At 38.0% G+C, this 14818-nt stretch overlaps 2 protein-coding genes across 2 annotated transcripts; one reads left to right on the forward strand and one right to left on the reverse strand.

Annotated features, from left to right (window-relative positions):
* Nucleotides 1–1502: 1502 nt before the first annotated feature.
* On the forward strand, nt 1503–6868 carry faap100 (FA core complex associated protein 100). Its single transcript, XM_039664827.2, has 9 exons — nt 1503–1855; nt 1976–2091; nt 2939–3594; nt 4186–4404; nt 4513–4669; nt 4956–5823; nt 5907–6023; nt 6098–6184; nt 6393–6868. Exons 1-9 carry the CDS (start codon nt 1709–1711, stop codon nt 6522–6524), a joined length of 2499 nt encoding a protein of 832 aa, XP_039520761.2. The 5' UTR covers nt 1503–1708; the 3' UTR covers nt 6525–6868.
* tap2t (transporter associated with antigen processing, subunit type t, teleost specific) lies at nt 6186–14432 on the reverse strand. Its single transcript, XM_039664828.2, has 12 exons — nt 14237–14432; nt 13448–13986; nt 13204–13318; nt 12973–13103; nt 10317–10522; nt 9678–9875; nt 9445–9573; nt 9175–9363; nt 8918–9091; nt 7949–8108; nt 7131–7267; nt 6186–7034 (listed from the first exon to the last, which is right to left on the reverse strand). The coding sequence occupies exons 2-12, from the start codon at nt 13977–13979 to the stop codon at nt 6825–6827; spliced, it is 2181 nt and encodes a 726-aa protein (XP_039520762.2). The 5' UTR covers nt 13980–13986; nt 14237–14432; the 3' UTR covers nt 6186–6824.
* Between the last annotated feature and the right edge of the window lie 386 nt (nt 14433–14818).

Consider the following 14818-nt stretch of genomic DNA (forward strand, 5'->3'; position numbering starts at 1 on the left):
TATCTGACGTGAAACCCCTGTAAACACACACACACAGGTATCTGATGCACATGTACAGTTTTAGGACCAATAGTATTCAGCTGCAGACCCGCAGCACACAAAGAACGTATATTGACAAGAAGTGAAAGAACATTCCATTGCAACACCAGCACCCAGCAGCAGCCCTACGTTTCCGCCATTTCGGGGTGAAAGCGACTCGGCAATCATATAATATATTTAATCCAGTGCAGAGATCATTTTAGGGTGAAATAATTAGGCTAGGTGATTATTTAACTCACTACAGTTAACTTTATAGCAGTTAAAAAGAAGTTGCTACTTAACCGGGCTTTTACCCCCACATAACTTGAGACAGGGAAGTTCAAGGATTTAATTCATATTACTCTCCACATTAAGAATAAAGTGATATCAGTTCATAAAAGTTATAATAACATTAGACCGTTTCCCGGGAGGTACACATAACATTACTTACAAAAATAAGTTAAATTAATTCAGCAAATAAATGTTGTACTAAAATGTAAATGTTTGACAATAAATGTATAACAGCAATAGAATAGTTTTACAGTAAACTGTTTTTTTTTTGCAGTACTAGCCTATCTTATATTAATGACCGTTAAAGCAAGACCATGTAAACAAACAAAACTGTTTTTGTCAAACATTTACATTTTAGTACAACATTTATTTGCTGAATTAATTTATTTAATTGATAACTTATTTTTGTAAGTATCTTATATTAGCATATCTTATATTAATGACCGTTAAAGCAGGACCATGTAAACAAACAAAAAAACACAGCCAATGTCCAAAGTGGCAATTAGTTATAGGATAACGGACACAGCGGCAGCGCATCAATGATCATCATGTTTGTAGCATGAATGCATGATGGGGATTAAAACGTCCAAAATATATTTCAGGCCTAGTGGAGTTGGTAACTAATAATAGTTGTAAAAGTGTAAAGTTGCATACAATGGAAATACTCACTAATGCAAGAAAAAATACCTCACAAAACTGTTATCTGTGCTGTTGTCCAGTAACTCCAGTTGGAATTTTCACCCCGATATGGCGGCCGCGCTACCGAAGCGCCATCTAATGGCTGTTACCAAAAAAGCATCACAGTTTTCGCCCCAGCGCCAGAACCGGAAGTAAGGGGCGGAGTTACGAAACAGGGGAAACAGGGGAACCGAATTTTCCGGAACACTGTTTTAAAAATGAATTTTCTATGTTTTTATCCTCCTAGAACCTTGTAAAAAAATCTAAACAAACTGTAGAAGATGTATGTTATGCTACTGAAAAGTTTTTGATCCTGTAACACATTATTTATTTGAAAACTATGCCTTGTTTTATGTATTATTTTTGATTCATTTTATTTATTTATTTATTTTTTCATTGTCAATCTGCATATTGTTGATGCCTGGCCTGTTTTTTTTTTAATGTTTTTTTTTTATTTTTATTTTTTATAATCGGAACACCGGAATCTCCGGTAGATGGCAGTGTATTAAATCTGACTGTTTAAAAAACAGAAGAGGGAGAACATCGATCCTCCTCATTGGTCACTGTTGAGTCGGCGGTTGTAAGAATTGAAACGGAACAGTCGCGAGCATTTCTGTTATGTGGTTAAATCTGAGAAGTTTTATTATCCGAAACAAAAGTGTCTTTTAAGTTGGAGTAAACTCTGTGGAGAATGTAAAACAGACCTGTGTGACATCATATAATGGAGCGGTGCAGTGTGGAGTATCTGTCTGAGTTCAGTGACTGTCAATCACACTCAGTGCGCATCATACAGGACGACACGAATCTTTTCTTGGCCTGCGGACACAAAGATGTGCTCGTATTCAATGTCGAGGAGAGGAGAGTCACGGCAAGTGCATGTTTTTTTTGTTTTGTTTTTGTTTTTAACTTTTCTGTGATACTCTATGGTTATACTATACCAGACTACTTTTGTGCAAGCTCACTCAATACAAGTTGTTGTTGTTTTCAGACCGTGATGCAGTTTGAAGATTCAGTGACCAATTTGGGATTAAGCGACGATAAATATCGGCTTTATGCACTTTGCGCGAACGGTGGGCTTTACTGCACCCCTCTACTACAGCTCAGGTAACGTTAGTAATATCTGCCATAACATATTTTTTAGATCACTTAAAGTGTTATATCATCCCAAAATGTTGATTCTGTCTCTAAATACTAACCTTCATGTCGTTCCAAACCCCAAACCCGACTTTCTTCCTTCAGAACACAAAAGAAGATATTTTTTGATGAAATCCGAGAGATTTCTGTCTCTCCATTGACAGCTACGCAACTACAATTTTGACGCTTCAAAAAAGTTAATAAAGAGAGATCTTCAATTGAATCCATATGAATTGAGCGGTTTATGCTTGAGCATCTGTTAAACCGATAACTGTTCAAATGTGTGAGTTGAAGAATATATGTATGTGTATAAAAGCTTAAATTAAATCTGTTCATCATTTAAAAGCAATCATGTCTCTTCAGACATTGTGGGGATTAAACCGTTCAAATAATATAGATTAGTTTTACAATCTCTTTATGAACTTTTTGAAGCATCAAAGTGGTAGTTGTGTAACTGTCTAAGGTTGGACAGAAATATATAATTCTATTCCAATTCTATGCTATAGCTCACTTGTAGTAAATAAAGTACTTAACCTTAATATTGCAACAGATTTTTTTGTCCAGTCAATTCAGAACTGGTCAGAAACAATAATAAAGGGGGATGGGGTTTAGCAAACTGGATAAATTCACATTTAGAATTCACTTTTTTTTCTACGACATAGATAAAATGCAGTCTTCCAGTCATTTTATGTGAATTCTCCACAGGAAGGAAAACTGCAGTTGTCAAGTATTTTCAATAGATCTTCAGATTTTCTTTAGTCATTATAATGTGGAATTTTTATTTTTATAATTTTTTTCCATGCTTCTTTTTTCCTAGTTCTTCCTCTGTCCTGGCGAGCAAAAGTCCTGACCGTGTGCTAAATATAGTATCGGAAGAGTCCGTTGTCCTGAAAAATTTCAATCTGCAAGCATTTACCATAGTTGAGAAGATCCTTGTGACTCTTAGTTTTCACAAGTCCATCTGGAGTTTTGATCTCTATGAAGAGCTTGGATCCAGACCCCTTCGGAAACTTGCTTGTTTCCAGGTTGCAACTGTAAACTCATGCCGATTAAACATAACAGACAAAGAAAAAAGTGTGAACTGTCCTCCAGTGTTGACTTGCATCTATCATAAAGGTTCCACGTCAGTCAACTCTCAACATTCTGACCTCCATCCTTATCTTGAGCCCCGTCTTTTTAGGCTCTTATTTGGCGTGGATTCCTCTTTAGTTAATTCTCCAGTCATACTATGTGGTTTACCTGATGGACGTATTTGCTGCTTTCCTTTGCTCGTCCCCACCCTGGCTGGTCCAAGAGGAGAGCCGAGCTCTCCAATCAGAGTCCTTCAGAGCTTAGAGCAGCCAATCGTATTTGTCGGAACCTGCGTCTCTGGAGAACACGGACCTCAGTGTCTCATCGCAGTTGGTCAAAGAGGAAAACTACTAATGGTTAGAAGCAAACAAGCAAGTTCGGAAAGAAAAGAGGCAGATTATAGTAAGAATGATTTTTTTGCTTTTCCAAAAATGTTTGATTTTCATTTTATAGTCAGTAAGATTGTTGACAATAAAGAAAAGGAAATATCTTTTATTTAAAAAGTTAAATTTATGTTTTATTAAAAAGAAAATCATTTTCTTTTTGTACTGGTTTCATATTGTTTTTGAAATGTTTGAAATTTTTAAAATGTTTTAGTTTAATGTCTGAAAGTGTAATGTGGTGTGACCATTAAATATAAAAAAAGTAATAAAATATTTCCTTACATTTTGAATATGGTTTACACATTATTATACTCAAAGAAGTACAACATATATTTTTCAAGGCTTTTATATTGATATCTTGACTTCATAAATATAATTAAAATTTTGGGGAGTTGCACCACATGACATTTAACAACCAGACAAAAAATCAATATGCAGTTTTGTTAAAATATTTAATAAATAATAATAGATAATGCCAAAAAGCATTTTGGTTTTGTATTCAAGAATTATTATTATTTTTCTTCATTTTGATATCAGGACAGGTGTAGCAAAGCTTTATTTATTTAATTATAGATGAGTTTTGATAATCTGTTAAATTCACATTTTACAGGCTTCAATGAGCATAGTGTAAGAGGACCAGTGCTGTGTGTCTGTGTTGATGATAAACGGCTGTACTACAGCTCTCTCAATGACCTACACACACTTCAGTTCACCGCGATATCTTCATCAGAAGCCACAGGGACTGAGTCCCAGCTGCAAGCTCTGACTTCAGACAGTCTTGGTGTATGCAGAGTTATAGCACTTGCTCAGCCATATACTAACCCTACAGGTACTGTACATGCATTGCATTCTGATCCATCTCTATGCTATTTACCAGGCTTTTAAGTGTTTTAATTCTTAAGTCACTAACACAAATTGTTTGTATTTGAATTATAAGGATCTGTGCAGCTTATGGGCATATCTTTGAGTGGAAGACTGCTTCGAGTGAACCTTCCTCAAGCATCTGAAAAAGGAAACGTGCCCAGGTTATCTCCATCTCTAGCAGGCCAGAGAGTGAAGGACCTCCTGGCTTCCATCGGAAACATCTGGGAGAGGTCTGTTTCATGCCTCATCATAAAAAAGAAAACTTCTGTTTCTCCAACACTTAAAATTAAATGTCACATTTTGAGTCAAGGAGATGTAACAGTGTTATAAGAGTGTCAGTGATAAAAAATCTATTTTAAACCTAATTTAAAAGTTCTGTACCCTTTGTATTCATGGTGGTTTCTTTCTCTTTTTTAATATACAAGTCCCTGTTTGTATGAATATTTTAAAAATAAATTAATAGAGCGACCAAAATGAGTGTCACGTCATTGATCCTTTTGTTACCGTCTTCTGCAGGGCAGAATCCTTGAAACACAAGCTTCAGGAGAAAAATGAGTCTCTCAAACGTCTGAATCAAGTCATAAATGTTTGCAGCCTACTGTTGGACACCCATGGGAATGAAAAAAACTTTAATATGGGCACCAAACATCCAATCAGCTGTCATGGTGTGGCTAGATGGAGCTCATTGCTCCAAAGAGACTCTTTGACTCTGGCATGTGTGCTTGAAAATTCAAGTGGATGTACATTAGAACATGGCTGGACTCTATGCATTCAGGTCCACCCATTATCCCAATATTCAAATATTGAGAGCTCATCCAGGACATACTCATTTCCACTGAAGAAACTGGATTCTGATCAGAAACTGGATGTAACCATTCCTCTTGAAACAGTTGATGGGCTGTCTCTGCCAGTGAAGGTCTACTGTTCTCTCACCTTCTCCCTCTCCAATCTGTTTAGCCCTGAAGCAACTTCTCTTGGTGTTTCCCAGCTCCTAACAGAGATGGGCTCCATCAGTGCACCTTTGAATTCTTTTACAGTGGATTGGCTTGATGCTTTAAGGCTAGAGGGATCCTTTTCTCATGGTAACAGCAGACACGACAGTGTCAGGGATGGCATTCAAGCCTTCCTGCGTGCCAGAGGAGCGTTAACCAAAGATTCTGATACTACTTCCAAGTCAGTACCCGTTGCAGTGCTGATCAGAGTATCATCCGAGCTTCTAAAGGCCAAACTGGACATCTCGGTAACCAGCAGTTCAGACACATGTGTGTCTGTGCTAAACTGGTTGGTATCACCAGAGGTGATGGGACAAACAAAGTCTGTACTAAGCCCATTGATTTGTGCCTACAGCCCAGATGGATGCTCTGTCAAGATTATGGCCAAAGAGGTGCTGACTTTTATACTGCTCATTACTCATTTACGAACATGAAGTCTATCATTTAGAATGAGCTACTCACGTCTTTCCTCAAGGTGACACTGGGAGATTTATGTTCTGATGGACCTCTTGAAGTCCTGGAGATTCGGGTGGAGAGTACATCTGTGGCAGCGGTGTGTGGACTGCATCATGCCATTCTGAGGCGCCTACAGGTAGATTGATAATAAAATATTTCAATTTTCCTTACAATTGAATCTGATTTGGGGATCATGACTTTTTCCAACAGGTCTTGTTGAGAGACTCAACTGTAAAATGTTGCCATACAAAGCAGTTAAAAACACAGAGCTTGTGTGAAGCTGTACGGCACGTTGAGGTAGATCCGATTCCCTTCATTTTATTTGTTCATTCTTGCATGCTTAGATTACACTATTAGCATTAAAGTCTAAAGGTGTCATCATTTTTTATTTATTTTTTTGCCTTCAACATTTGTGGCTGCACCTTTACTCTGTGATAAGTATTAATTCGCATATATCGGACAGTTTTGCTTAATTCAATGCTAAAAAAACATTTTCTTTTGTCAGTCTCTTTATAAAGATCTCCAGGATGCTCAAAATCAAGCAGCTCTTGGTGGCACAATGAAGATGGAAAAGAGCTCTGAGATCTTGTTTCGCATTTTTCTGCAGCTGAGGGCAAACCCACTGGTCATTCTCTGATTTGAATACACACACAAAATTGTGTATTACATATATTTTGTAATACAGTAGAGGTTGTTTCATACTGTTCTACTTTTAGGATACAAAGCCCATGCTTTCCTTTTTTTATGTGTCCCATGCATCGTCACTTAACAAAATGAACAAAACACTGTCTATAACAGAAGGATGGAGAAATGTACAAAAAATAAAAAATAAATCTCCACACAGATCTACACTAGAATGAGTTGTTCAATCTACATGAAAGGCACTCTGTGAGTGTGTACTGAACACCAGGTAAAATCTATTCACAAATCTGATTCTTTAGCCAACCGGTTGTGTCTCCAGATTAAAAAGCTTTTGTCTGAGCCGATAGTATCTTCCTCCTTTGGCCATGAGCTGCCGGTGTGTTCCCTGCTCCACGACTTCACCTCCCTCCATGAAGATAATGTGGTCTGCTTTCTCTACAGTCTCCAAACGATGAGCTATTACCAGCACTGTCTGATCCGTTATACTATCGAGCACATCTTGAACCTGGGAAATAAGATCATGAATAGACACTATAAATGTTACTGCAGCTTAAAAATAATTACTGTGCAGATTTAGTATTAATTCCATAGGAGCTCGTACTGCTTGTTGTGTGCTACTGTCCATGTGGCTGGTGGCTTCATCCAATATAAGAATCTGTGGGTCCCTTATCAGAGCTCTGGCTATAGCAATGCACTGCTTCTGCCCCGCCGACAGCTGGTCGCCACACTCGCCAACATCTACAGAAAGAGCATTCAAATTTAACCAACTCGATTTATTTTTACATGTATCAGTACCATGTCACTGATTTATAAATAACTGTGTAAATATAATTTTATTCATCACCTCACACATCAGTTGTGGTAAATGGAAGCGCAAGCATGTTTGCATGGCGTGCGAGAACCAATGAGGTTTGTTCTCGTGCGTCAAGCAGATTTGGTTAAGCTTCTGTTTATGTTTGCTGATCAATGTGTATATGAAAAATAAAAGACTAACTTAAATCTGTTCATCATATTAAGCGATTAAAGATTTGGACAAAACTTCTCAATTCATGGATTTGAAGTGTCAAAGTGGTAGTTGCATACAGTAGCTGTCTATGGAGGGACATGAAGCTCTCAGATTTCAACAAAGATCTCTGTTTTGAAGATGAACAAAGGTCTTGCGTGTTTGGAACGACACAAGTGCGAGTAATTAATGACAGAATTTTCAATTTTGGGTGAACTAACCCTAAAGTATATTAGTATAATGTATAATGTCATGCCTTCATTCACTTCTAGGCTTTCTTAAATTTTTTTGGTTAGGTTAGTACAAAAAAGTATAAAAATGTGATATTGGCTAGCTATAACATGAAAATAGTTAACGGCTCTTTAGCATCATAAAGAATTTTAATATTGGTGCTTCTTTAGTTAACTTATATCTACCTGTGTTGTATCCCTGTTCCAATTTGCATATGAAGTTGTGTGCATTGGCTTTACGAGCAGCTGCTTCTACTCTTTCAAGTGTGCAGTCCTGCAAACCGTATTCAATATTATATCTCACAGAGCCAGAGAAAAGCACAGGATCCTGGGATACCATCGCCACCTGAGCCAAATGAAAGAGAATAATGTGTATTTTTATAAACTACTATTTATAAACTACTGTCTCACCAAACCATCCAATGGAATTGAATGTTTTCATATCTCTCCTGGGGCCAGTTGTTCGAAAGTTATCTGATCAGATTTTGGTTATTGGATTGTATCAAATCTTGAATATATGTTGTTCAAAAGAAAAAAGTATTCTGAAATCGGATTAGATCACAAAATCGACTCTGGATTAAATCATCAGTTTGTGTTTAAAACGTTTTTAGTAAGTTGGGATACATTTGATGGAAAAAATCCCAGCAGAAGTGTGCATTTCAAGAACAAAAATGTAACAACTTAAAAACAACTTTCCTCTTGATTAGTTTAAACTGTTAAAGTAACAAATTATAAGTAGACATTAGGCTTATTAAGCCTTTTGGTAGCCTACAAGTAAAGTAAAAAAAAAAGCCAAAAAATCATCGCCAAACAGCTTGAAATATAAACAAAAGACAAAAAACAAAAAAGACAAAAAATTTAAAGAGAGATTATTTGCGAGTGAACGCAAAAATGCATTGAATTTTGTCGCCTGTCTCATATAATTTCTATCAGTACGCCCCTTTATGGGTTCTGTAGAGCACTATAATGTGTGTATCTGGATCAGGGTGATTCAATTCAAATTTTGCATTAAAAAACTGGCACATGATGGTTTACCTAATCCTGGTTTGCAAAACATGGGATTTCTAAATCCAGATCATTCTGATCCAGACTACATTTTTGACCAACTGGCCCCTGAAGTTATATGGTGGTAAATGCTGGTGAATCAATTCTTGCCTTTTTATGCAAATACTGGTGCTGGTAACTGTACAGAGGTTCTCCATCCAGGAACAGCTCACCCTCCTGTGGATCATAGAACCTTTGGAGCAAGCTGACGCAAGAGCTCTTCCCACCACCAGAGGGCCCTACCAATGCCGTCAGCTTTCCTGGACTCAATTCCAATGTAACAGACTGCAACAATTCAACAATGAATACATGCAAATCACACTAGTTCAATCTATGATTAGCTTTTGCGGAATAAACAAAAAAAGTACCTTAAGTGCCATTTGATCAGGACGGGAGTGGTAAGAAAAGGTGACCTTTTCAAAGGTTAGTCTTCCCTTAAGCTTCTCTGGAGCCAGATGGCCTGCCTCTTTCAACTGTGGCTTCCTATCGAGTAGCTGGAACACCTTCACTGCTGATCCCACAGTATTCAGCATGTCTCCATAGATATATACAAGATGCTGAGAATATAAGTATGGGCAGAATTTAGTCTCTTCTAAATGAACGGTCAAATAACTGTAAAATTTACCCGGCCATCTTACCCTCATGTTGGTCACCATGTCCTTCTGGTAGAACACAAACGCAAGAAGGCTGCCACTGCTAAGCTGTCCAGACGAGATGAGATTTCGGCCTTGGAACAGCATTGCTACCTTCAAGCCCACTGTAATGAACTAAAATGCAATGCAAGAAGATAGCTATTAGTATGAATCAATGAACTGTAACAATTTCTATTAAGGAGAACAGTGAATGCAACTTAGGACTGTATATGATTTACCCTGCGTATTAAGAGATGAATTGCACTGTAGAAACCTTTACGCCTCAAAACCTGGAACTTCCTGTTGAGAGTCTGTTCATATCGCTGCTGTTCCTGATGCTCTGCCTTAAAACTGCGCACAGTCTTCATCGACCCAATGACAGAAGACGCCAACTCTGTAGTCTCTGCATTATAGTCCTGAAGCTCTTTGGATGTTTTCTAATCAGGAAGGTAAGGCATTATGAATTCTTTATGGTCTACCCACAAATATTAGGATAGGCCGTCAGGAAAGACACAGGAATTAAAGGGATACTCCACTTTTTTTGGAAATAGGCTCATTTTACCACTCCCCCAGAGTTAAACAGTTGGGTTTTACCGTTTTCGAATGTATTCAGCCGATTTTTTGATATTTAGAAGAATATTAGTAACCAGACAGTTTCTAGTCTCATTGACTTCCATAGTATATTTTTTTCCTATATGGAAGTCAATGAGACCAGAAACTGTCTGGTTACTGATATTCTTCTAAATATCAGAAAATCGGCTGAATGGATTTGAAAATGGTAAAACTCAACTGTTTTACTCTGGGGGAGTGATAAAATGAGCCTATTTCCAAAAAAAGTGGAGTATCCCTTTAAAAGGAACTTGAGGAGGGTTACTTACCTGGGATAAGTTGTTGTATGAGTTCTGAATGAAAGCAAGAAGTGGCATTTCAATGCATGTAAGGAGGGTTAACTGCCAGGACAGGCCCAGCATGAAGAACAGCATGCCGCATGTCTTCACCAGGCTTCGCAGTAACACATTCACATTCATGGCCACAGAACGTCCCATTTTATCAGTGTCAGAGATTAAACGTGATGTGAGACTACCTATAAGAGAGAAAAAATTGCCACGATATTAAATAATGGCTATATTATCAAATATAAACAATTTTGTAGCTTTGTCTACTCTTAGAATAATGCAAAACTTTGCAGCAGAATGCAATCTCTTTTTTTTTTTACTTGGTGCAACTTGTGGCACTTCCTATGTGAACACTCAAAAACAGTGGATATGATTAGAAAGGTGAAATGGTCTTCAAAAAATCTTCAAGTGTTTCACACTTTTTCTTTACGTCGAAGAAATGTCACCCCATGTCATGGTCATTTCTTTGTCTTGTTTAGTTTTAGGGGCAGAGCAGATCCTGACCTCCCTGGGGCCCTAAGCAAAATTCTGCTAAGGGGCCCTCTACCTGACCCGTCACACTGTGACGTGAGCTCATTGATATCAAGAATTAACTTTTGTACAAGTGAACATGTAATTCCTGATATCAAAAATAGACATTGGTAGATAAAAATGTAACTAAGGGGCCTTACTAGTAAAAAATAATCAAGAATTCACATTGAAAATAGTAAAAAAAAAATGATATTCTTAATATCAAAAATACATAAACTGTGAATGAATAAAAGCTAAAATGGCTTGCCATGGCATGTTAGTTTTTTTTTTTTTATTATGCATGTTGAAGCAATTCTTGATTTATGGTTATTATTTACTGAGGGATGTGCATCCATATTGACCAGTATGTCCAGCTAATCAACATTTTAAATTCAATATAGCCTATATATCAATAGTCAATCAATGACAAATTGTCAATATTGCTTTCCATCTTGCATAAGTAGTGCTGCTGCAGTTGTTTAGAATGTTTAACTACACATTGACTGAGACTATAATCAGTGTCTTGTTTTAAAAGTATGTATGTATAATGTGTACTTTGATGAGAGGAGTGCCATCATTTCCCGCCCATATATTGTATAGTATGTCCACATATATTTCTGCTTGAAAAAATGCGCGTTTCATTTCGTGCACGCGCATATGAACACACATGATAGCCTAACACACGCGACGCGGTTATCTTTTCCGAGCTGCAGTAAACAAACACCGTTGCGCAACTTGCACTTTGTTGTTTATCAAAAACAAACGTAATAAATAATTGTATTTTACTCTCACTTTTGTCAGTCAGGCACAAAGAGAAGTGACGCAAGAGATGCACTGCCTGTCTGCCCAGCTAGGTCAGCAAGACCGAAAAAACACAATAGAAATGCACATAAACTTAACTTTACTTTGCTGACTGACATCAAACTTGGAGAGGAGAGAACACAAGTTTACCTAAATGTTGTTCCCGCAATTCACTCTCATGTTTTTTCTTCTTTCTCTTATCGTGTCCAGAGGGATAGTTTCGCTTCATTTTGTCAACATTAATTGACGTGCTATGACACGAGGAGGGGGAGGCGGGGCCTTGAGTAATTTGCGGGGCCCTACGCAGCTTGCGTAGTGAGCGTATAGGGCGGATCGGCTCTGTTTAGGGGGACACATTTTCAACTAAAAACTGAAAACTTTTTGTGCATTTTGGCTGTTTATTTACAGGACAATTGTGTTTTGGGGGCCTGAAAACGCAAATAAAAAAATGTGATTCAAAATACAATTTTTTTTAAATGATACAGTTATCGTTTTCATGTAAACTACAAAAGCGTGCATTTGTGAAAACGTTTCATGTTGCATACAATTGGCAAATCAGTAGACGTACTGTAGGTCGTAGCATTAAACACACTGTGAGATGATCAAGGTGAATTTCTGACACTATCAGAAAATTAATTTATCGCAGGCTAAAAGGCCGCAAGACCGTGACAATGGCTGTATTTGAACCTCTCTCACTGTACGTTGTAGGACCACCGACCACAGAAATCATCATGATTGGTCATCTTTCATTTGGGACAGCTCAAAATCGTACAATGTGCACCTGGCATAAGCCTTCAGCTTTCTTCTGTACTTTGAACCTATTCAGTTTGACACCAGTACAAACTCAAGAAACATTTTTCTCGGCAACAACTGCAAGAAGCAGTTCTATGACTTTGGGCTTTACTTGACACTGTGTTTATAAATTGCAGCGCTTGTAGTGTTAAAAATTCACGATGAAACAGAAAGAGCATTAGGTGTTCCGCATTGTGAAGCACATGCGAGTGAAATGAATTATCGAAAAAAGTAAAAATATGATTCTAAGCATTGGTTATTGATTGGATTTTAAGATGTAGGCGTTGCACTCCAAATGTCCAGGCTTTCCTGGGTCAGGGTTTAAGTGTACTTAAAGATTGTAGTCCTGCATACGTCACCAGAGGGAAGTCTGTTGTTTTCACCTAAAGGTCCAGTTATAACATTCTTATTACATATTACAAGGTCAACCCCCCCCCCCCCCCCCAAAAAAAAACACATTTAATCTGCCCTATTTACATAGAAAGACAATTAGTGCTAAACTTCAACTTCCAAAGAGTAGGAACAGGTATCATACCTGGTTTATTATCTTCAAAGAAGCTTATCTCCTGCTTCATGAGGTTCTGGAACAACAGGTGTCGTATTCTCTTGTTGAGTCTACAGAGGCTACACATGAACATCCCACCGCGCAGACCAGTGAACATAGAACTTAAAGACACAACAATTTAACATTTTAATTGTGAGAAACAAAACCAATTTGTACACAAAGACATTCGTTTTTAGTAAGATTTTCACATTTTACACTGACCTTCCAAGTGAACACAGAGCCATGAGTCCAATGGCCCATAAGAAATTGTTGTGCTGGTACTTTCCACTCAGTATGTCGATAACTTTCCCAATGCAGTATGGGATGAATGTCTCAACTACAAAATAAAAGGTATTACTATGGATCTAGTTTACAATAGTTTGTTCTGTGTAGATAAAAGGTTTGGATTTAAAATCAGACTAATTCTAACAATATTTTAGTTTTCTCAACCAGGAAAAACACTCACAAAGTGCCGCCAGGGTGAGGAAAAGGAAGGCAGCTCCTAGATGAAGATAGTCTGGCCTGGAGTAGCGGATGACCCTCATTAGGAGTGCTCTGGCCTCTTCATCTTTCTTCTGGTTCCTGGAACCCTTAGATGGCCCACCGTGTGGGAAGGCCATCTCCCACAGCATATATATGAGGGTAGATGTAGCAGTGCTCAGGATCACCATGCCAGGATCAGGAACAGGACTAAAGCCTCTCCCAGTCCCGTGAAGCATTGTCTGAATGCTATCAAACAAAGGAGGTAGGAAGCTCAGTAGGGCTACCCAGTGCTTCAGGTGAGGCTGACTGCTGCTGTCAGAGACATGTGTGATTACTGCATAAAGCACAACGTAGCTGATGGTCCTGAGAGCCCACAGGCACCTTAGATCCAGACTGCCCTCTCCATCCAGCCACAGCAGTGCTATCCACACAAAAGCCCAGATGACAAGATCACAGAACAACACAGCAGCGTGTTCTGCTGCAGCTCTGGGTATGGGGTACGCCTTTGAGCTCATGTTAAAACTGGAAAAACAAAAGGGAATCATATAAACAATACTGCAATGGTCCCATAGCCCATTCAGACTAGTCTTTTGGTTGGTTTTAGCTGATGGGCAAGTTGGTCTCTTAATTCGCCTGGCCAACTAAAGGATCCTGACACCCATTTAAATCTAACTGTTAGCAGGTTTAGGATGTTATAGCAGCAATAATCTTCTCAAGTACTTTTAAATATATTGTATAAGCACTAAACATTATAAAGTTTTAGATTTCTTACCATTCGTTGTTCTCGTTGCATTTTGTCGAAGGATCACCTTCGGTTTCACTTTCACATGTGGGCGGCGTCAAAACTGTTTTTGTTTTTTTGTTGTTGTTTTTTTAGGTCAGTGCGGATAAGAATAGTAAGAATCGAGAAAATAGTGGGAATGCGCTAATAGTTTGTTTAAAACGAGGCAGTCTCGGTGTGCACAAAACGTTTTTTTAATCAATAAGCCATGCAGTGAGCGTATGACGAATCATGACGTACTACGCTGCCCCGGTCACCGTTCATTTGTTCTCCAAGTGGCCAACAGAGAGCGCTGTTTAGCCATTAAAGTAATCTTGTCCTCCTTTCACGAAAGTGCAGCCCTTTTCTCTCCAATATATGCTTACTGTATGTAAACAAGGATTTTAATATCGAAAAACTATTATTATAGGCATTTTCTAAAAACATTAACATCAATATTTTAAGTTTTGTGTAGCTATGTGTTTTAGGAGGATATTATCGCTATGCCATGCCTTGAAAAGGATAACTAGCCTAGCATGCACGCTATGGCAGAATGTACGTTGTTAACACTTAAAATTCATTATTTGTCTAAGC

The sequence above is a fragment of the Pimephales promelas genome, chromosome 17 (genome assembly GCF_988280905.1).
Source record: "Pimephales promelas chromosome 17, fPimPro1.hap1.1, whole genome shotgun sequence".
NCBI lineage: Eukaryota > Metazoa > Chordata > Actinopteri > Cypriniformes > Leuciscidae > Pimephales > Pimephales promelas.